This window comes from Empidonax traillii, unplaced genomic scaffold, assembly GCF_003031625.1.
Source record: "Empidonax traillii isolate 1590-97213 ecotype Southwest subspecies unplaced genomic scaffold, ASM303162v1 scaffold375:size1330703, whole genome shotgun sequence".
Classification (NCBI taxonomy): domain Eukaryota; kingdom Metazoa; phylum Chordata; class Aves; order Passeriformes; family Tyrannidae; genus Empidonax; species Empidonax traillii.
The window spans coordinates 755825-779605 of record NW_020955568.1 but is presented as its reverse complement, the minus strand read 5'-3'; the positions used below and the strand labels follow the sequence as shown (position 1 = coordinate 779605).

Sequence of the window (23781 nt, the reverse complement as noted above, 5' to 3'; positions counted from 1 at the left end):
GTTTTTAAAGCCAGTGACACCAGCCCAGAGGAAGGCAAGGCACACCGGCATATCTGCACAGACAGCTCCTATCCTGATTTATCCAGCCTGGCTCCAACTAATTAAACATCTGCCTCAACGATTTCCTCTGCAGATTTATCTCCTCCAGTATGCAGCACTAACTGGTTGTTACAGGATCTTCCCTAACTTGCAGCCATTCCCAGGTACTTCTCCCGGCTGGTTATTTGGGAACACAGCAGGAGATGATCCAGCATTCCCATTAACCCCCCACGGCTGCCTGTGGTGGGATGGGTCACCAGGCTCCCCCAGCCCTGCTTCAGGACCACCACAGCCTCTGGGAAAGGACTTGGGGCCACGGCTCTCTCAGCTACAACACAGACGGGTCATTTGGTCTGCAGGCCCACTGAAAAGAGGCAGAAAAGCTCATGGGCATTTCAGCTTTATCAAACTATTCAAAAAACTTTAAGTAAACACATTCAGTCTATTTTTGGTAACAACTTTTTAAAAATTAGAACAATCAGCTTTAAAGGAAGCATTGCTGAGTGAGGAGAAATGCTTCTCCTAAATTATGTCTTATCTTTTATTCAGAACTTTGACATCCTAATCCACTGCTTAATAATGACCTGAACCACCCTGGCACAGGCCCGTGCTGTGCTAATGGTCTGATCTGCAATTCCATTTATCCCTCATCTCCCAGTGAAAGTGAGAGGCATATCCTCTCCAATTACAAAGAATCTGGTGGTAGATGAGGAATGACGACAAAATCTTTTCCTACTCCTGCTCGTCTCTCTGTGTGCACTGTGGTGGTATCCTGGGTTCTCCCTGCCCTCAGCCCAGCAGCATTCCCAGCCCAACAAGATCCTCCTAAGCCCCCCCGTCCCCCAAACCCGATAAATCACACTCTTGAGCGTGGGAAGTAATGAGGAATAAGGGAAGTTACAGATAAGAGGGGATAATTCTAATAAAAATTTCTGATTTACCAATTTAACACACAGATACCTGATCTGAGGAGTCCCTCAGCCATGTGCCAGTATCACAGGGCAGTTCCAACAACACATTCTGAGTGCTCACCAGCAGTTAAATTTATGAAGCTCAGCAATTTGGGGATTCTAGCAGCAGCCTTCCCAGAGTGAGCATTCTGCTCACAGTGACCCCATGCATGGACCTTCCAGCTACAGGTCAGAATTCTGGCTGTGTCTGGACACAAGTGTAACCGAAACCTGCAAACACCAACTATTCTAAGAAATCCAATTACATGTTCCCATGTAAATATGCCTGTAAGTAACCAAGAGGTTTGTAGTTGTGACTTCCACTGTGGTTATATACGCAGCAGGGGTGCTGGTCATATTTCAAAGAGGTGAGATGTCACATGGATAATTTATAAAAAGTAAATTTAAATGATTTCTTATATAATTAACCCCTGCAGATGACACATACATGCCTACATACTCTGCTCCTGCAAAGGGCTCTGAGCAGGAGGGCCAAGGCAGCAGAAGTGACTGTATTAGCTGAAGGAACAAATGCCAGGTCCATTCCTTTGCTAAACTACTGAGCAAAAGTAACAAAATTAAAGCAGAAACAAATTTCAAATGGATAAAGAATAAAACATCTGTTACACGAAGGGAGGAAGCAGTTTAAAGACTGAGCTAAGTGAATCCTTTAGCGACCTCCCTTCAGGGAAGGGAAATCTGATCCCAGGAAATAAATAAAAGTCACCCAAAAAGTGAACAAAAGAGGTGTTTGAAAAAACCCCACCACCATTCATCGCCGCTAACGACTTGTTCATTATGAGTGATGATGGATAAAGACTTCTCACGCTGAGATGAAATCAAGATTTATATGCATTGTTTCCTCTCCCAACTTGTGGGAAGATCATCATCATTTAATTCTATCTCTGCGGCCAGTGATGGGCATCCAGAGAGCTGGTTATCACACGGCGCAGTCAGCTGGCAAGGGCCGGGACGTGCCGTTGGCACATCTGGACGGAGGCGCCGCAGCCGAGGGTGAGCGATGGCTCCTGGCCACCCTCCAAATTGCTGCAGACTGGCGGGGCTCCTCTCCACCCCCACCAGCACTGCTCCTCTCAGCTCATCCCCCCCCCCCTTTTTTTTTTACGAGAATCAGATTTTCATTGCTCCATTCAATTGCTCTTCTCTGCCATTTTTTACAGCTCTTATCGTTCCCTTGGAATATGGCCTTGAGACAGCTCATCCGTGTCCTTCACTGTGTTATCTCTTCTAACTTTTATTAAAACTTCAGCTCTCATCTGAAGATAGCTAATTAAATCCATGACAGATTATACACGCGTTTAAAAACTGCACTGAACTACTTTTTCTAAAGAGAACAGGGTTTATTTTCTTTTCCCATAGTTAAAACTGAGGGTGTATAAGGAGGTTTCATTCATTTACAAAGACAAGATCCTTATCTTTCCCCACTATATAGATGGGTTTATATTAAAGTTCCTTTGTTGCGTGACAAGACTTGGTGCAATTTCTCTCAGTAATTATTTCTTGTTGCTGGAAAGATCTCTCAGCCTTATACTTTTGAAATATATACACTAACATATATGTGAATGCACATCTACCCCCGGAAAAGAATTGCTCTAAAACAGAATTGCAAGCACTGTACATTTTCTTTTTTTAAATCCTGATATGCCTTAACTGTAACAGCACTACTCTGACAACATTGCAGAAAGTAAATTTTTCTTTTTCTCTACACGTAATGACAAATCCTTGAAATTATTTAAAATCATACCAAGCATCATTTTCTTGCATAAATTAAAAGTATATATACAAACTCTACCATGGGCTGGACTCACTGTGCTTCCACCCATCATACCCAAATTACCATCAGCTGGACTTGAATGCAAATGGCTTTGTTATCATAAATAAATATTTGCAGGAATGGATATACTGCTCTGCAGCAAACATTACGCAGCTCCTGCACTGTCAGCTTTGTGCCAGCATTGAGAGCACAAACCTGTGCACAGAACTGCTGTGAATGGGGCTGGGACACAACCCCCCCAGAAATCTGTGCAGCATTCACAACAGTTAGAAAGAGATATAAAATATGCTCATGGAGAAAACACCTTGCCCTCTAGAAAATAGGATAAATAACCCACCTGAGCCTCTCTGTGATCCCTTCCTTCTCTTTAAGGCCTTTTGTAAGATATCCTTCATGGTGACCTTCATACTGTCCACCTGAATAAGTGAGAATCCATGAGCAGCATTTCTGCAAGACAGATGCACATGCAGTTTTACAAAACAATCATCACCGGCAGCTCCCGCAGTCGTCGTTAGCTTCAAGCAAAGCACTCGTTAGGCACACGGTTAACGAAGTTGGGCTGTAAAGGGAAGTTAAAAGGAGAAACTGAGCAAACTCCCTTAGCAAGGCAGAGACAAAACCAGAGAAAACAGATTGCGATTCGAGGGGTGCATGGATTTTCCTAATTTATTGTTATTTTTAATCACTCTGTGTTAGCATTAGAAGAGAAAGATGAGCCAGTGTACCTGGGGGGCTCCTCAGCCCCTCAGTACGTGTCTGTGGAGTGTTTTACAGCACATAACAGAGAAGCAGTTTGCAGTGGTATTTTCATCCGTGTCCCACACGTAACAAACTACGAGGGAGAAGTGGCAGAGAAACCCTCGGTGAGGTGACAGCAGCTTTGCAGCACTATCAAGGTATCATTTCAATGCATTATTTTAAACCTAAGCAAGGGGCTTTCTTTGGACACGTTTTTAGAACACAATGGCACAAAATCTCCCAGAGAGGTCCATGGCAGCGGGTCCTTGTCCTGGCCATTGCCCGTGGGAGAGGCCACGCAGGGGGAAGGACTGCAAAGAGCACAGGGATGGCTATGGGGGTACTGCTGCCAAACACTGAGAGGGCACCACTGGGGAAGCAGAGAAGATGACAACATAATAGAAGAGACACTGGATGAGCATATCAGTGAATTTTGCCCCTTAGCCCTCGCAGTCAGTCTCGGCTCGTGTCAGTAGATGTCACTGCAGACAGTTCCAGGGAAATCCGAGAGCTGAAGGCTCCCACCAGAGACACTGCTCTGCATGGAAAAAAATGGTTTGCAAAGCTATTTGGGCAGGAGGAGGAGCTTTGTATCTGGCAACCAAGAATTTTAATCAGGGAGCAGAGCTCTATATGAACATCACAGCTGGAATATTTTTAAAAGCAACTGGCAGTCAAAAGCAATCCAAGCAACACAAGTATATCCTGAAAAACAAGCCCACATTACTACATGTCAGTTTGAGACACAAATTCTGGGACAAGAGGTTGGTGCTGAGGTCACATCAGATGTGGCATTCCCAGCCCAGGTTGTGACACATGGACAAACGATACCTCTGAGCTCTCAGCACACACCACGAGCGCTCGGAGCCGCTGCCTGGGCCCTGACACGGGGTCAGGAACCCCCTCCTGGGCACGTGCTGGCCACAGCTCACTGTCCTGCAGCCCACTTGTGCTCTGGGGGCCATCAGCCCAGCCCAGCTCTGAGCCCCACAGAGATGTCCCCACCTCCCTGGTGTAAAATGCCGTTTCCCTCTCCTCGGCTGTGCATCGGTCTCATCTGAATTTCATTTTCAATTCCCTTTGTTCCTGGCAAAATGAAACTGCCTAAAAGCCCCAAATTTATGTTCTCCAGACCATTTATTATTTATAACTCTATCTTACTCCTCTTCAAACCAAATACTCCCGACCTTTTCATGCATTCACTTTCCCTCTGTTCCTGCCGTGTGTTCAGTACGGCAGGAGCAGAACTGAGCCTGCTGCTCCACAGGAGGAGGGAGTGACACTGCTGCTGAAGCTGCCATGGAGCCCCGTGATGTGCACGAGCACCACACAACACCCACCCTTCGCCCAGCAGGGCCACGGCTGATCCTTCGCTTCCCAAAACCTCCCAGCTCCAGTCCCAACTGACCTGCTGAGTGAGATTCAGTGGATTTTTGAAAGTGAAAAAGCTCTTCTACAATTACAAAAAGGAAACTAAGCTACCTCTGTGCTGTAAGCAACACAATGCTTGTCAGTGAAGTGCCACAAGAAAAGCCCTGCACACAGGACTGGGCCATCCCAACACCTGGTGCCTCCAGGGAATTCATACAGTGCTCTGCAACACTGACAGGAAGTTTTCAGAGAACTCCAACCAAAGCACAGGGAAATAAATTCAAAAACTGCAGGGAAAAAAGACACAGCAAAAGCAAAGTCCTCTGAAACCTGCTATGGCTGAAACAACGGAGTCACAATTTTCTCCTTAGCACACAATGCTTTCGAACATTTTTTGCCCCAAACAGAGCAGGCACTGCAGCCCCCACCCTGGAGCAGCCTGGGTTCCTCCCAGGCACAGAGAGGCCAGTGGCAGAGAGCCCCAGCTCAGGGCCACTCATGGACCGGGATCATCCCGAAAATGGAAGATTCCCTTTCGGTTCCTGACACTTCAGCTGCTAAAGAGCACAGGCTGCTGTGATCTGCTCGTGTTCCGGGCCGTCCCGGCTCGGCTGATTCTTTCCATTGAGCAGCTGGCCTGAGAACTGTCAGACTGATTTCCCTGACACTCCATTACTAACCCCTGCCTGAGCCATGGCCATTCTTTGCCTCAGAAGCTGGATCTCATCCCAGAACAATCTTTAAAAGTTTATTTTACTGATCAAAGCAAAATAAGAAAGCCTCTGTGTTTTACTATATTTAGTGTGCGATCCGTGAGTGAACCCTTGGCAGGAGCAGTGAAACGCAGAGCTCTCCCACTTTTGTAAACTCTTGGCTATTTGCTCTGGAGCGCAGCCAGAGGGTCCCAAACCTGTCCCGGTTTAGCTGCTCGACTCTCCCTTCCCCTGCCCTGGATCGCTCAGCATCGTTTCCCTCTCACAATGGAACATCAATACAACATTTCAGCACTCAGCAAACCCACACATCTGAGCCGAGGGCGGATCTGAGCCCAGACCAAAGAGCTCCTGCCGTCATCCTGGGGCCAGGCCAGTGTGTCAGAGCACATTTCCTGTGCTCAGAGAAGAAGCCCCACAGAATAGCTGGGTTTGGAAGGGACCTCTGGAGATCATCCAGTCCAACCCCCTGCCAAGGCAGAGCCACCTGAAGCAGGTGACACAGGTGGGTTTTGAATGTCTCCAGAGGGGAAGACTCCACACCCTCCCTGGGCAGCTGTTCCAGTGCTCTGCCACCCTCCACGGAAAGAAGTTCTTCCCCATGTTGAGGTGGAACTTCTTGTGGTTTAGTTTCTGGCCACTATTCCTTGTCTGTGGCTGGATGCTCCATCAGGGTGTCCTGGAGCCCCGCTCTGCACCAGGTTGTCTGGAACACCACTGATCCACCACAACCCTCCATGCTGTGACCAGGGCACAGGGAGCTCTGCTGGAGAAACATGCACCCACCTCACCTTTCCACACCCCAGTGCACTGCACTGACCATGGGCATGGACTATCCTCACTCAGCCCAATCCCAGCATATCCTTAATTGCAATTACAAACAACCTGTTTTACCTCACTCTGCTAAGGTGTGATACCTTTATTTTTAGTGAACACACTGAAAACAGGACAGACAAGCAGATGCTGGTCAATCAATTAAAAGTGCTGCTGGCAAATTGGAAGCCAAAGAAATTCCTTAGCTTGTATTTTCTGTTATTTTGCAAAAACATACCTGGGTGACAAGGTTAAATCAAGCAAAGGAAATCCCTGGCACTTATCATCCACAGGCATTACTGATAAATTGTGCAGTGGAGGAATAAAGGATTACCTTCTGTATTTTTTCATTACACTTTTCTTTTGTTACAGAATACATAAATCCATTGTGGCACAATGTAATATGTATCATCGTGCTACACCTGTGGACGTTTCATAACGGCTGCCATGTCTGTGCAGTCAGGAATGATAAGTGAACCACCCGTGAATGTTAATGATAGTGATCATTCTGCGGTAACTTGGCTTTCCATCTTCTTTTACAGCCTCCGTGCCGGAGCCAGGGTGGCAAGGTTCAGGAGAGGGAAGAGGAATCAGCAGCAGAGGCAGGAGCTGAGGCCAGGCTCCACTGGGGGCACGGGGCTGAGGTGCCATGGGAACAGGCGGGGTCCCTCCGTTCGTACCACAGAATAAAACAACCGACACCAGAAGGACAAAAGGCTTCTGTTCTGCATGAGAAACGAACTTTTCCAAGAGCTCCTTTCCGACTGGGAGCAATTTTTAAAATTGTTGGATGGTTAGATTTTTTTTTTAACACAGAAGTGGAATTTATTTTCCAGAAGTGGAATTTATAGCACTTAAAGCTTTCTGCGAAAGCGGCTGGCATGGCTGGAAGTGCCCGGCAGTGACTAATAACGATTTCCACTTGATCAGCACAAAGTCAGAGTTAAGACTAAAAATCCCAGCTGACGCAACAGACTTAACTTAAGCCGGGTAATTTTTAAGATAAAGTGCACAGTGATAGGAACCAGAACAATGCCAGCCACAATTTTTCTTCTGAGCCTAAATGATCTGCTTTTGTGCATCTCAGGTTGGTCTTGGACAGTTCTGTGCACTACTGAGTTTAGCTGGCTGCATTTTGACACCAGTATAACTGTCCTTAGACCTCTGACAAGTCATTTGACCCCCTTCTTGGGGTCCCACCCCTCCCTCTCCACTCTCCTGGGAGCCACCTTCTTAACTTTGGCACCTACACTAACTGCCTTACATTTGCATTCTATGAATATTCTAAACTGTACTTTGTAGATTACCCACCCCCATGTACAAACCAGGAAGAGGCCTTTCAGGGAGTGCTTCTGGAGTCCAAGAGAAAAACACATTTCAGAGCTTTGACCTGAATTCATAAATGCACGATGAAAGCATTTTAAAAAGGTTTCAAATCTTAAACTAGTGGGTATGGCAGGGGTGCTGCTTTGAAAATTTGTATATAATAGTCAAAGCAATTTAAGCATAATATCAAAACAGAAAAAAAGGGCTACAGAGCAGAGGATCTGCATGCCAAATTCCCTGTGTGTGCCAACTGGCAGCTGAGCCACAGCTCCTCGAAACACCACTAGACTGAGTACGTCAAGTTGCAATAATAAAATTTCCGAGGGAAAAAGCCCTAATGATGGTACAGATTTATTTTAAGCCTTTCAGGTATGACCTCACCATCTCAAGAAGTCCATATTTCCACGGACGTGGTGCTTTGTTCGCCTCCTCCTGCCGAACGCCCTCCCCATCAGAGCAGGCTGCGTGCGAGCACCGCGTCTGACACTGCACAAAGCTCTGCTTTCCACAACAGCCACCTTCCAAAAACATAACTCGCTAGACTAATGGGCAGTGAGAAGCCAGAATGACTGCCCTCCGTCTTCTCCTTGTGTAACTTTGCCAGAGTCCTTGGAACTTGCCAAATTCGGTCATGCCTGCTTAGCTTGCTCGACTGATTGTGCCAGAAAAGAAAATAAGACACAGATGTATTTGAGCTCTTTGAGATGCCAGTAAGAGCGACAGCTAATGGCTTCATTTCGACCCTCCCCTACCAGCTGGGCACAGGTGGGGGGATAATGAGGTCCCTCTCCCTAATCAAACTCAATTATTTACTACTCTGTACAGCCACAAAGACATTCACATCCAGCTCTGAATATAAACTGCACTGTGGGCTACTTCCAGCCACTGCCTCTGGGTATTTATAACTAACTCAAGTGGCTCAGAGTTTGCCTTGGCAGGAGTTGAAGTGTATAAAGTTCTGCAAACTGTTTCTGCTCAAACATGTCCTGCTGAAACGGGGTCCCTGGCGGGGTTCCACCGCTGTCAGCTCGGCAGCCGCACAGCCTCTGAACGCACATCCAACACGCGGGACGGGGAGAGGGGAGATGAAACACGGCTCCAGCACGGGGCTTCTCACAGGCATCAACATTTTTCAACAGTGATTCAATATTAATAAACACTACAAGTCACAAGGCTGACATGGCAGCAGCTGAAATACTTCAGCATGAGAAGGAAAAAAAGAGATGCAAAATACAAAACCACAATTATGTGCACTAGTAGGGTGACAGGGGAGCAAGAAGACATAGAAATTGCAAAAAATCCCTACCAAAATAGGACAGTATGCACATTTAAACTCCCAGAGATAACACCCTTTTGATCAAGAGATGATCAAGTAATTCTCCATTCTAGGTGACACCCTAAAAGTCCTAATTTCAACCTATTTACACAGGGAGCACAAGTCATTTCAAATTTACACGTGGACAGGAGCAACCAAACTAACCCTTTTACTCAAGCGCTGCTTACAATGCAGAAAGCTCTTCACATCAGCACAAATGATAGTAAACCAAAAGATTTCACATTTCTTTTGTAGACCTGCAGTTGGACTTTAATCCTGCACCAAGCTCCAGCCAGAGCACTGCTGGCCAGGCCAGGATCCCGTCCAGGGCTCTGGGCTCACACAGGAACGCTGGTTCCACCTCCTCCGAGCCAACCTGCAGAGCCTGAGCCCACACCTGGGCACTAGTGGGAGTGCCACAGCTCGATGCTCTCCACTGATCACATGCAGAGGGATCAGTGTTCTGATCTCTGCTGTTTTAGCCTCACTGTGAGGGGCTCACCTGAGCTGTGCCAGTCATGTTTGATTTTCTACCTGCCTGGTGCCAGAGCCCAGAGCGGGGCAGCACCTGCAGAGAGGGGCAGCACCTGCAGAGCACCATACACAGCATCCCTGGCTTTTGCTGACCTCAGCTGAGGGGAGCAGAGCAGGAACAAGCCTGGGAGCGGCCCGGCCGTACTCACATGCGCACGAAGAGCGACTGCTTGGCCGCCAGGCCGGGGGATGAGTACTTCTCCACCAGCGCCAGGGTGCTGAAGCCAAACTTGTGGATGGGCTCGTTGGAATCCAAGGGGGGGAAATCCGTGTCGACCTCCCCGTCGTCCTCGGCGATGTGGAGGCAGTAGGCGTTGACGTTGTCACTGCAACACACACAAAGAGGGTTCGGTCAGGACCCCGGCCCAGCGCAGCACACACACCATCACCAACACTGAGGGCACGTGCACCTGCACGGGGGGAACACCCTGAACAGACACTGATCACACCTATGCAAACGTGTCCCCAAAAGTCCCAATGTGAGCTATAGGAAAAGTAGTCAGCCTTCATCATTAACTGCACTACACGCAAAACCTGACAGTGATTAAAATACACTAAAGTCCATAAAAGCTTCATGACTTCATAAAGCTGGGAGTCATATTTCCCCATTTGTTCAAATCTATTTATTTATATGATGACTACGTTTCAGAACTAAAGGCAAACAAACAGTGTCTGATTTTTCACAGATCAAACAACTGTGGAAGTTTCCTGTCTGTAGGCTGGAAAAGCAGAGAGTGCTCTCAGGCAGGCAAACAGGGTAATGAACAACAGGAAAAGTAAAGAATCTGGCTAACCCAGCAGCAATGATCAGAAAAGTTACCTTTTCTAAGTGTCTAAGAAGTCCAGTCACTAAAGGCAGTCAAGAATTAATAAGGACCAACAAGCAGGACTAACACAAAGTTGTAACAGATACAGCACGAAGGAAATAAAGAGCTGAGCCTCTTTCTTTACACAGATGAGAGCCCATAGGGAAACAACTACCTATAGCTATCAAACAAGTATTAATCATACTTTCCTAATCCATTTCAACTGTTACTTCAGTTTAAATTATTGACCCAAAAATAAGTATTCTTTCTAACTGTAAACCTGCCAGCACTCAGGCCTTTCCCCAGCCATGCAGAAGAGCTGGAGGTGCACGTGGAAGTGCATTTCTAAACTCTGCAGTTTAAATTCAGAGTTTTAATTGCATGATTGATGCTTAAATTAATTAATTGTAAAGTGTATGCTAATTGTTTAATTGGTCGCTTGATCTATATAGATCATTTTTTGAATTAAATGAGTTGATTTACAAAGTTTATTGATTGGATGTGACAATGAATTATTTCACTGACTACCTGATTTGCAATTTTCTCAATTAATTCACAAACCTTTGGTTGCAACTGTGCTTTATTGAGAGTGCTTAGTCCAGGTGATCTATAGGCACCTTGTCATGACTAAGACATTTATTATGGAAAACAGGGAATAATGATGCATTGCTGTTAATGTAAGCTGCAAATTTGCTAACAAAAAGGTAATTCAGCAACATTCATTACTCTGAATTCTGAAAATACTGCGATACTAGTGAAGAAACTTTCCTGAGTTTCTGGACTGTTATGAAGACCTGGAACATTGATGCAGAATTAATTTTTAACTTCTAGAGTGCTAAAGGAACTTTTAGGGGAATGGGTAAAAGGCAGTACTGGGAGAGGATTGGGAAGCACTGGGCTTGGAGCCACAGCCTGGGGCCGTGTGTCTGCACCGTGGCCAGGCTGGCAGGAACAAGCCAAAAAAAAAGGCCACAATAACTCATATACATCAGATTCTGCTCTGTAATGGGAAATGCCTGGCATGGGTTTTGGATCCTTCTCTTATTCTAGTTAGATTTCTATGAATCACAGAATCAGAGCACAGTTTGAGCTGGAAGGGAACTTAAAGCTCTTCTTGTTCCATCCCCTGCCATGGGACGACATTGTTGGTTAAATCCCATAAAATAAAGGGGTTACAAAAATGGACTGGGCTCCTGAACATTAACACAGATATCATCACAAATTGTTGAAACCCAAAAGCTCAAATAGGTAAAACTTCTGCACCTTGAACCTCCATCAGGCTGAGGTCAAAGTCAGGAACAAGCTGAGCACAATCAAGAGATGCAACAGCATTCTTCACTTCTGAAAACAGCAACTGTATTGGAACTGTGCATCACACTATTAATTTCTTCCTAGAAGGAGATTTTGTTTATTTTTTGCAGGCAGAATCATTCCAGCACATCTGTTAAGGGCTGGCAAGAGAATGGTCCCCTGGGTTACAACCCAAGTTCATGTACAGGAGGCCTGGGACAGGGCTGCTAACACTGTCAGTGGTTCCTTGTATCAGGAGACTGAATAGAGACAAATATAATACAATTATAATAAAAAAAGGCAGCCTAATTGAATACAGAATGTTCTCAAAGCTGTCGAGTGCTCACTCACTTCAGACTCTTACATCTACCTTTTAGGAAAAAGAATCAGGCAGTAATATATTATTTTCTTAAAGACAGAGGGATTGTGTTTTTTTAATTACAAAGTCTACAGTCTCCTCACTACTCTCACACAGTATCACCAGTATGGATAGCTGTCACTCTGTATGCCTTGTGTTCCATGTCTCAGGCATTCTCTGTCCGTGTTTTAGTGCAGTGTCACAGTGATCCCCATTTTGCCTTTTCACCCTCTCACCTGCCTGAATCAGGAACAAATGGCCAATGTGGAACGGGCACCCTACTCATATTCTTTACTTGGAATATGAGAATTAGGTTATAGTTAAATCAATTCTTGCTCCAGGAGTGGCAGTCAGCAATGCTAAAAAAAGACGATGGAGATGTGAGAAATAATTAAGAACCTACAAGAAAACAAACTACTTGGAATCTCAAGGCTCTGCCCCTTAATCTGAGCATTTGTCCCCAGATTCTCAATTGCCGCTGTGTCTAACATGTGCTCTGGGGAACTCATGCCTCCATTATTTATTTTATTCTATCTGCCCTGAATTTGATTACATTGGACAGCCTCCTTGCTCATGATCACTCTTTGACACATCATAACATCCTTCAAGGCAGACAGTGAAATTCATTTCCTCCCACTGCTGCCTTTTGCTGTGGGCAGTGATGGTTCACGGAACACTCTCCTCATGTTCTGTCTGAGGTGTGCTGTGCTCCTGAAAAATATGTGTGTGTCCAAAGATTGACATTAGTGTCGTCTTACTCATTAAAAAATAACCTAATCGTACACAAAGGACACTCTTTTGAACTTAAGACATAATGAACAGAAATTAATAACAGCAAATTAAACGGCACCACCTGTGAATACTTTTATATTTCTCTTGCAGTGTAAAAAAAACCAGATCAAACCAAAGGGTTTAACCTCAGAAACATCTCATCTGTCTGTTGAGGAGATCTAAGGGAAAACCTATATCCAAAGCAACAATATCCATGAAACTGTTTTCAAGAGGGGCTCTTTCCTGTGTGCCTTGTATCTGTGGAACAGAAATCACCAGATCCTGATGGGAGCTCCAGCAACCTCCCAGCACCTCCCTATCCCTTCACAACTGGGCTACAACAGCAGAAAATACTACTGAGGTCTCAAGTGCTCCTGAGAAATGCTAAAAGAGCAAACTGTAAAATTCAGAACCCACCCCATTATTCCAGGAATCCAATATTCCAGGAACAACAAGGAATTGAAATTCGTCTCATATAGAAAAACCTGAACAAGACCATCAACCTCCTTTGCACCAGGGATATCCCTGCCAGCAACTGCTTCTGAGAACCCTATAATAAACCATTTTAAGTTCTTATTTTATTTTCTGTGACCCAGCAAAACCAGAAGTATTTTCCAGAACTGTTTTAAAACGAAAGCTTCTCAGGTGAGGGGCTCTGAAGAACCTGTTTATGCATCTCATGTCACCCCCCAGGATAAAGGAACAGCTCTTACTAAACACCAACAGCACTGTAGCACAGCAAAGGGACTTACAGAAGAGTTCTGGATTTTATTTGACATCTAGTGATCTCAGCCTTTAAGAACACTACCCAAAAATAGATGGGACATGAAATAACAAATGCCTCTGTGACAACAAAAGACATAAGGTTTGCATTATTTTTACATAGTTTTGAAATGCTGATTCATTTACAGGTGCAAGGTTTCCTGTTGATCATTAACCAGCACCCAGCAGTCAAATGAAAGAGCCGTGGCTGGAGGTGCACGTGTGCTGCTCAGAGGAGTCGTGAAGGGGCTCTCTCTAAGATTTAGCTATCAAAGCAGTGAAATGGGAATCCATTTCATTAAACAAAAAGGCTGCAGAGGAGAAATTCAGAGATAAAGACGTAGTAAGGAAAGGGCATTACTTCAGTTTGGGTTCCCGTCCCTCACTTGTGTATTGCCAGCAGATGAGCCCGATCAGGTCGTGCACTTTGGCGTTGGCGATGGTCACCACTGTCATGGGCTGCAGCTTGTCTTGGCTTGTGTGCAGTGGGAGGTAGACATCAATTTTTTTGGTTGCCGTTGTACCAACGTGGCCCTGTCGAGAGAGCATATTTCGTTAGGAAAGTGTGACAGAGTTAATACAAACCACGGGCAGAGGGAACTCTCCTCAGCGGGAAAACTAAAATATGCTGCTACTATGGCTTAAAAATGGAAGAAACTTGAATGTTTAAATTCCAATTCTTTCCCTGCTGTTTATCTGCAAAAAGGACATGAAATATTTGGCCATGATTTCACAGATTTCCATAAAGAGCCTGAACTTCACTGCAGGATTCAAAAAACCCCATCAAGCCAACCTAAGACCTCCAAACTGTTTCCCTTGTTTCTACATTTCTGCTCTTTTCTGCATTTCTCCCCATTACCTGAAAAGTTCTCAGCCCTCTGGAGGGAGCAGAACTACCCAGTTACCAAGGCTTGACCATGGCTTGCCAAGAGAAGAACAAAATCTCACCTACAACTGAGCCTGAACTGTTCTGAACTGCTTGAAGACAACCAAGAAGAATTAATTAATATTGGGGTTTATTGGAACTTACTGCATTAAAAAAAATCTATTTGGCACTGTGGAGATTGACAGTTAAATAAACCATAAAATACACAGCAACAGAGAGATCTATAAAGTTTGTCTTACAAGAAAAAAACGTTTAATCCCCTGCAGGTAGGACTGCAGCTTTAACCCAGAAATCTTTTAAACAGGCAAAAGATTGCACATCCTGATCCCTTCTTCCAAAGCACGCAAAGTAACTCTCTATCTCCATCTCTCTCCATATATACAAGGGCCTTGAGAGGAGAAAGTGTTTCTTGAATTAATCACTTGGAATTCTAAGTAACAGAATAAAAGGATTCAATGCTATAAATCTATAATGAGAGCATAAAACAGGGAGTTAAATGCCATGTGCTAATTTCAATATATTGTTAAAAACCATTTGATCCTTCAGTGTGATTATAAATTAGAGAAGTAATAGGAATTTAAAGATTCAAGTTATTCATACTGGCATAGCTAAAAGTATTATTAAAATCCATTCCAATATAATAAATTTGTTTTTTAAGAAAGCATTTTTATAGTGCAGATACCTCCTCTCCCCATGTTTTAGGGTAAGAAGAAATTGGTTTTGCTCATTCAAAGGAAGGGTTAGGTTTGTAATAGAACATGGGACATTCCTTCACTTTGTTTGGATAAACCTTAACAAGCCTTTGGAGAGCTCATGTGCCCAGGACCCTCGGGGACACCACTGTGACCTTCCGAAATCATCGACACAACAGAGCTACAGCGGCCAAAAAAATAAGGGTGGGTTTCTTTCTCACAATCTCTCTTGCTTTTCTGCTTCCAGGACCTTTTAAAGAGCAACTAAACTGGTACCAGGTAATGGATCTCCTGTGTTTGCCTGGGGGCAGGCACCACCCAGGGAACACTCACGAGGCTGTGTTGGTGACACTGTGGTGCTGACCAGGGACACCACAACAGGAGAGCTGGGGCTGCAACTGGCTGGCTTGGGAACGAGGAAATCACAGTTACCCGGGAAAATCATGGGACTCCTCGGCATGCTAAGTCAGCTGCATATATAAACCAAGGAGGGCAGGACTGTAAGAGATGCTGTGTCCTGATAATGGAAAATCCAAGAAAAATGGACAACCAGATGTGAAAGTTGATGCCAAGCCTACAACTGACACACCTGGTGTCAAGCCAGGGAACAGACAAACAAGCCAGGAGCTGGATCTAATAACCAAAGATTATCCATCAGCCACTTTGTTCTTCCCCATCTCTAAACCTCCTCTACCTCCTCCATTAGACCTATCCTTTTCTTTTACTCCCAAACACTCAACAGGAACACCAAAATGACAGGGGACTTAAACTCATACACCTATGAGGATTCCAACCACTCTTCGAGCAAGGGGAGCAATTCCAGCAGCAGCAGGTCTGGGAGATGGCTCAAGGCACCACTGGTGCCTCAAGAGCTTTAAAAAACGGAGTGAAATATTTTTACTAATTAAAGGTCTGCAAAGCCAATTGCCATAAGATATTAGAGAGGCTGAAAGCTGAGATGTGAAGCCAATTAGACTTTTAGTCCATGGTCACACTGTGTAGGAAACATTGGTACAAACACGAGGGTCAGGCTGACACCGATCAGTCCCATGTCAAGGTGCTCTGCAGGAAACCTCCACTGTGTTTATTGCAAATTGGAGATATTTGTTCAGAAACACATAATAAATCCAACCCACCAGGTCCCTGTCTGTGGGACAGAGCAAATCCATACCCTCAGTCCATCCTGCAAAATATTAATTGTGCGGGAAGTCCCTTAGAGCTCAATTACTGACCTGCCCAGAGCCCACGAGGTGAGGGCTGGGAGTGGTGGGACTGGATGCAGGGACAGTGATTAGTCTCAGTGGCCAGGAGTCAGACTGAGCACTCTGATTCCACTGGTGATAACTGGAGGGTTTTACACCGTGCTGGAGTCTCCTCTCCAGGAGGGATCACTCAGAACCAGACCACAGGCACTGCTAGAACCATAATTACTTTTTGCTTCCAACTAAAAACTATATTCCAAGTGGAAATGCTGAGGAGACCCAGAAGATAAAGGACAATTACTGATATTCAAAGAGGCAGCATCAAACTTTATTAATAGATCCAGTATAAAATTCAATGGAAAATCTATTCAGGGCCAGGGGCCTTACCATTTGGAGTTTCCTTAATAGCCTCCAATAAATCTGGGAAGCATAAAGGGGCTGTTAAATTAACATTTTCCTGATCTGTCACCTGTGGCACAGTTAATTTGTCAAAAAATTCTTTTAGCTTGTCACTGGACACTGTATATTCTGACAAATGAAGTCTGGAATAAAATTGACAAAATATCTCGTTAATTTTCTAGGAAATCACAAATCTGATTCCATTAAGCTTTTATTGTTAGAAATGTTATATCCCACCAGTCCTTTAAGGAAGTGAGGAGTAACTGGATATACCAAAAATGTACCATAAATCATAGAACATTTTTCAAGTATTTTTATTGATGGATTCTTTTAAGGTTCCCTGATGCTCTCCTACAATATGTTGAATTTAAACAAAAATAAATATTTAAATTCTATAATTTCTTTCAACTCAAAATGCCTTTCTAAGATTTAAAATCAACTTTTAATCAAAGTCCACGAGGGAATGTATCCCTCCCGTATCAGATGATGTGTATCTGATGGACACTGTGTGACCACTGTCCATTCCCAGGATAACTTACTCCTAAACACAGAGCTGAAGTGCCTGCAGAGCAGGGAGCACAACTGTGTGTGCTGTGTCCTTCTCACTTCAGCTCTGCTTCACTGCACACCACGGCACAAAATTAAAACAAAGTCCATAAACATTTCTGAGGGAAAAGTGATTGATTTTCAACACTAATAATTTCCTGCCTCTTCCTGCACAATGGAGTTCTGTGACTAAATGTTATATCACTTTAAGATTAGATGTTCTAATGATATAATGCGAAGATTTTACTGAATCATTATTTAGTGGGAGTCATAAAAACCTCTTAAAATTAATCTTTCATGCACATCTAGCTTATCCAAAGTTAGCATTTAATTAGATGGCCTTGGCACGAATGAGCTTACTACTTTATTTGCTCAATCAGTATATGTCTCTTCAGTAATTATAATTAATTCAAGTCATTGACTCACCTCCCAGCAAACAACACTAAACACTGCACAAAATGGAAACAAATGCTTCTCCTTTCCCAAATGCAAAATGTCTTCTCACTTTTAAACTCAGTGAAATGTTTTTTGGTTTAGGTGACAGGGTATTTAATACACTCTGTGATCCAGCAATCACCTCCTGAACATAACTTACATATGTATTTAATCAACATACAGGAAATGTATGAAGGAGAAAAATAGAAATATATTAACTCAGCATTTACAACACACACAAAAGTTCTAACGGATCAGAGCGTGGATGTTTATAGCAATACAAGAGACCACTGAAAAGCATCATTTTCCAATCTTTTGACTCGAAAAAAAATTAAAAATTTTAGACCAATTATTTTTTTACCAAAATAAGTGGAAATAAAACAGTCAGTCATATTAACTCATAAGCAAAACAGCTTTAGAGAGGCTGAGTAGACAAAGAAGGGTCATTTAAAAGAAAAGATGATAAAGTTCTACACCAGACCTCCTCCAACCCACCACACTGTTCCCTACATGGCCAGATGGGAATGGGGTTTATTTCATCAGGTGGTTACAACAGCACTGGAGTTTTTCATTGCTTTGGTCACACGATTCCTTTTGTTACTCCTCAGTCATTTACAAAGAACTCCCCAGTGAGAGCAGGGCACAGCAGCCCCGGCCCTGCCGCAGGAGCCCACACGATGCTGGGCACGCTCAGCACGCTGCCAGCCCTCACAGGTTCTCAGAACCCTCAAAGTTATTCCCTTCTGAGGAGTGAATTCTCCTTTGTATCACCCCGGCTTGTGCTGCAGAGTTAGCAGATCACGATGTAAAATTCCATTAACATCATTAAATACTTAATTTATCTTATTCACACTGTCACTATTCATAAAAATTTAACCCAGTAATTTCCTGTTATCCAAAGCATAACAAAGTATGAATATTTAACTACAAGGTAAATAACACACTATTATTTTTTATTCTAAATTGTTGACTTCACTTAGCATGCCTGCTCTGTACAGCACCACACGATTTGTCAATTAAAGGTCCAGATGTTTCCCAGGCTGCAGTGGCAGCAGCAGTTCTGAGCAATGCGTCCTCTGCATCGCAATGATCACTACAACCCCAGCTCCAGGCTGCATTAACATGCTCATGTTTTATTCCAGCCCCCTCCTAATGTACCAGTTAATTATACAACACACAGCTGAGAAACATCCCCTCCAAGCTGGACAGTTTCCTTCCACGCTTCCACCTGAACACGTCTTTACATGCACCTTAAAACCAGGATTTACGTAAATAACCACACCACATAATCAAGCACCCAAACCACTGCCTGCTCTTGCTTGGCATTCACTCCCACAATTAATAAAATTATGTAAGTCCTGAGCAAAGAATGAGACCCATAATGCTGGTAACAGCACGTTTCAATCATGGTAACACATACATTTATAAAACTCTTTACGAATTTAAAACTGGTTTACTTGGAGTGCTACGAATATGATTTCTTGGTATTGTTTTTTTCCAACAAACGTTATCTGGATGGAGGGTAAAGCCCCAGGTCCATCCCCTTTACAGCTCAGGCTGCATTTATGTCCATGTAGGTGTCAGATTTAGGACAAATGGCCTTCCCCTGTCAAGCTCCTGTGGCATTTTGCCCCATATCCTCCTTCCCCGCATGCCCAAGGCCAACACAGACCTGGAGCTGCTGCTCTCCAGAGGGTCCCACTGGCTGTGGTGGCACCAGCTCACCCTGCCCGTGCAGCCCCAGTTCTGCTCAAGGATGACAGCACACGTTCAGATTGATCTGAAGGCAACGGCTCCAGCTGCAGCAGAAATGCATTCGCTACCTCAAACCATCCTCGGCTTCCTTAGTGAGGAGAAGGAATGGCCTCTTTAGTAGAATTATTTATATTTTACTTACTAACAAACATTACAATTTAATACTGAGGAATAGAGTTATTCTTTGTAATAACAAAATGCAGCAAAAACTTATAATTAAAACTACACCATAAACATTATTTGTGCATTAAGGAACATGCCACGATCTATTTTAACGAACAGATGCTCTACAAAAGATAAATGTTTTCAGAAATATTCAATCCTTGAACAGATCAGCCTCTAATCCTCTGCTTCTGCTGCACAAAGCAGACAGCTCAAGTTCCTCGAGGACATCAGCCAACCTTAGGTGGAACATTTTTAATACATCACCGTGTCACTTTTTAATGTGCCACAATCTATTAACCACATGGCAAACTAACAGGGATTTTTAAAATATGGGTTTTATAGCTTTGTGCCGGTGATTAATTAAATAAATAGCCAGTGTTTCACAAATCATCCCTCTAATTAGTCTAACCCAGACACTTTGCATTCCCTGGCACCACTGCCAGCTGAAGCTCACAGAAGGGCAGCGGCGCCCGAGCCCGCCCGGCACCGCCAGCCCGGGCTGGCACGGCACCGGCAGCCCCCGGCACCGCCACCGGCCTCGCAGGTGCTGCAGTCAGCTGGAATGTGGCTCCAGCTGCTTGCAAAAGATGTTCTGTGTAATTATTCTCCCTCATCCTGAAGGAAACAATCGAGATAACAAAGAGAGCAGAGCCAGTGTCTGGGATTTGACCTGAAGTAGCAAAGTTGTGTGTTGCAGAAAATGAACAAATATTAAAGGCAGATGCTAGAAAAAATTTCCGTGCTAAATGATACATTTTCTGTCAAAACATTTCAAAGTTGAAGCTACAACTAATTACATGCAGTCCATTCAAGGAAGCCAAGCAAGGCTTATCATTAAAATGACTCAATTATTCTTAAAAGAAAGAGAAAATCATCTGTAAAACTGCCTGCAATCTCATCAGTTTTACTGTGCCTTCCTCAATAGATCATTTCCCCCAGAGCTCAAATTAAACTCTTAATAGTTAACATGCTCAAGTTTTACTACAGGTTCTTCTCCAATTATTATTAACTGGAATTTCCTGCCTAGGAAGGGTCTTGTATAGAAATTTGTTCTGCAGTGTTTAGTGACACTATCACAACAGCTTTTCCCCCCTCAATTTAAAAACCATCAGAGAGACAGAATGTAATGCAGACTCAGGCAGCTCATGGAGACGGGATTTGATTTCCTCCATCAGGCAATTTCTTTCTCAGCATCAGTCCCCAGACTTGCCCCTTAAACCCAAGTTTCCTTGCAGTCAGGAAGATATTTGTATTCCTGGGCAAGGCTCAAGGAACTCATCACACCCTGGTGAGATGGGGATGTCACCAGGACCCGCCGTGCCCGTGCAGATCCCACAGTCTGAGGGGAAGAAGTCCAGGACTGATGACATTGAGACTTGTCAGCTGTTAGATTGGATCCAGCACAAAGAGCCAGCTTCAGAACAGCTCTGCCCCTCCAACAGCCTCGTGGCACTGGGGGGGACCTGTGAAAGGACTGTTAGAGGGTTTAACCTCAGGAAGCTTTTGCCCTTAAAATATTGCACGTGAAAATGCCCTGGTGGGCTGTTCAAGCAACTTTAATTGATGCAGGACACTTTCTGACACAAAGTGTTGCCAACATTTTTTTCTCCCAGGATTTAGGTCCATAGCAGCCTGAGGTATGATAAATTCATAAACTCAATCTCCACAAATTGCTCTGAAACTGTTCTTGTTAGTAAACCAAAGTTCTTCATCTTAAATGCAAGCTGTACTAGTATTAAGAAGCTAATGGGAATTTTTTTCCCTATTTGTTTCAGATAGGGAAATAAAAAAATTTACATGGAAAAACCCTGACCATTATATTGCCTTTACAAATTCTGAGTGGGGAATATTAAATAGAACCTTAAATAAATAAAAAAAATAATAAAATATAAATTTATATTGGAATCAAGAATAAATCAATTATCACTTAATTTACATTTAATGTTTAACTACAAAACAAGAACTCTTTGATCAGTGATACCATGGTGCTTGTACAGACCTGTAAGAGAGTCTTTACTCCGTAATTACTACCAATGCTTTAAAAGCATTTTTCAAGTCCTAGGATCAGAGTAAAGGCACACTCTAAAAGACTACCCTGTGAGAAATTAAAAACCCAACCTTCTCTCCCTCAGGAATGTCTCTCCCAACAAGCACGTCTGTTAAATGGACATATCCAGCCCTCTGCAAACAGCAGCCATTAGAAACATTTGCTAATAAAACATTTCCATATTTCTTTGGCTGTTAAGAACCTCAACTTGTGAATACGTTTTTCATTTGGTTTGATCTGTAATTAAGCGAAAGATAATGGCATTAGTAAATTGCTAAAAATCAATTAGATAGAATAAAATGCAATATGATTCAGCCAAAAGATTAACAAGTGCATTATAAAACTGTTTAAAATTATTTAATTCTAATTAAGCTGCTTTAAATGGCCATGGCCTAAAAAATGCTTTTAATTTCAAGGCATCACCAATTTTCCTGCATGTTCCACCGTACCAGCTGTTTGCCTTCCCTTTCCTTTTTTTTTTCTAAAGGAAGATTTCATGCCAAGAAAAAGCATTTGGCTATTTAAGAAGAGCTTCCATCCCACTCCCAGGTCCTGCTCTGACTCTGGGCAGGGTCAGCCCCTCCGACAGCTCCCGTTGGACTGCCAGTGGCTTCACTCCACGGCAGTCATTGAAATCAAATATCAGAGCAGAACGACCATTTCTCCCACAAAACCAACAGCTGGTACCTTGCACCTGAAGTGCACCTTCCACTTGCTGCTTCCCAGGTGCAGGGCAAATATCTCCAAGCTGGAGTGGATGATCTCCAGAGGTCCCTTCCAACCCAAACTATTCTGGGATTCCATGAACATCAGGACAGGTTTTGCCAGACACAGCATGCGTAATAATTGCACCCAATTTAAGCACTATCTGATCTCAGATTATAGGTGAAGTTCAATTTTAAACAAATCAATCAGAAGCCTCTCTAAGATCAACCAACAACATCTTTACTAAGGTATTAATATCTGCTTTTTGATACTCTTCTTCCAAAACTCCACAGCATTCCTCCTCCCTCTCCTGGTCCCCAAGAGCACCGGGAGCAGAGGGAAGTTAATCCCACCCTCACACACAGCACAGCCAATCCCTTCAATCCAACCTGAGTTTCACCAACTTGTAGGGAGTGCAAACAACAGCACCAACTTTTCTAATTTCATCCTCTAGTACTCCCAAGTAAATAAGAGAGAGGAAAAAAAAGTAAAGTTTTCCTACAAATAGAAACTGTCACTTACTGGGATGTGATCTTTTCAGCTCATGCATCCTAAATGCATGCAGAGATATTATATGCACTTTCTATTTAGCAATTTAATTATATCTTTGCAGTCAGAGAGTGGCAATGGTTTGCAGTAATAATCAGGTGAAAGCATTCTCACATTAATATGCTGGAATCCGATGTGTTAATTTGATGCAACTTTGCGTTGACAATATGTGATTAATTTGTTCCCAGGCTCGCTCTGCTCCCGGCGCTGACAGCTCCAAATGCTGGGTTTCTTTATCCATATCACTATTTGACACGCCTTAGCCCACTGCTTTGCTAGGACCACTGTTAATTTGTAATGAACTGGCTTTTCAGGGGGCTCCTTCATTTTTAATTCTGTCAGTGTCACCTCCTTGAAGAAAATTATAAGTTTCCTTAGGTGTGATTACTGCCAAGTGCTGCTGATAAGAGGTTTGAGAAAACAGGGTTTTATAAAGAAGTCAGTATTTAATCTGCTGAAACAGATTTATTGCCTCTAGACAGATAAATATAATAGAAAGTTCTTTCATTTAAAAGTAATTTCAAGTTCTCCTTTACCTCCAACCCCAAAATAAGAAACACCTAGAGAACAATGTTCTAAGGAAAGAAAAGGTGCTACATAAAATTTATAAAAGTAACCAAGTGCCCATAGAACAAGCCCCCCAATTAACTCTCTCTCCAGCTTAATTCCCATGGAATATGAAAGCAGACACACAGTTGCCATAAAAACACTTATAATCCAGCCAAATCACTGAGGCCCAACCCCTCAGGCAGGATGCACACACTCCAGGAGCAATTAGCCACCTGAAAATCCAGAGGTAAAAGGCACCCAGCGAGGTCA

At 43.6% G+C, this 23781-nt stretch overlaps 1 protein-coding gene across 3 annotated transcripts in view; it reads right to left on the bottom strand.

The window, feature by feature from the left end:
* Positions 1 to 23781, bottom strand: part of MAPKAP1 (mitogen-activated protein kinase associated protein 1) — an 81665-nt gene that overhangs the window by 34727 nt on the left and 23157 nt on the right. For all 3 annotated transcript variants that reach the window (XM_027892997.1, XM_027892999.1, XM_027892998.1), the window contains exons 5-7: positions 13943 to 14115; positions 9744 to 9920; positions 3122 to 3231 (exon numbers count right to left, since the gene is read on the bottom strand). In XM_027892997.1, coding sequence (XP_027748798.1) covers positions 3122 to 3231; positions 9744 to 9920; positions 13943 to 14115 — 460 coding nt within the window. The remainder of the gene's footprint in view (positions 1 to 3121; positions 3232 to 9743; positions 9921 to 13942; positions 14116 to 23781) is intronic.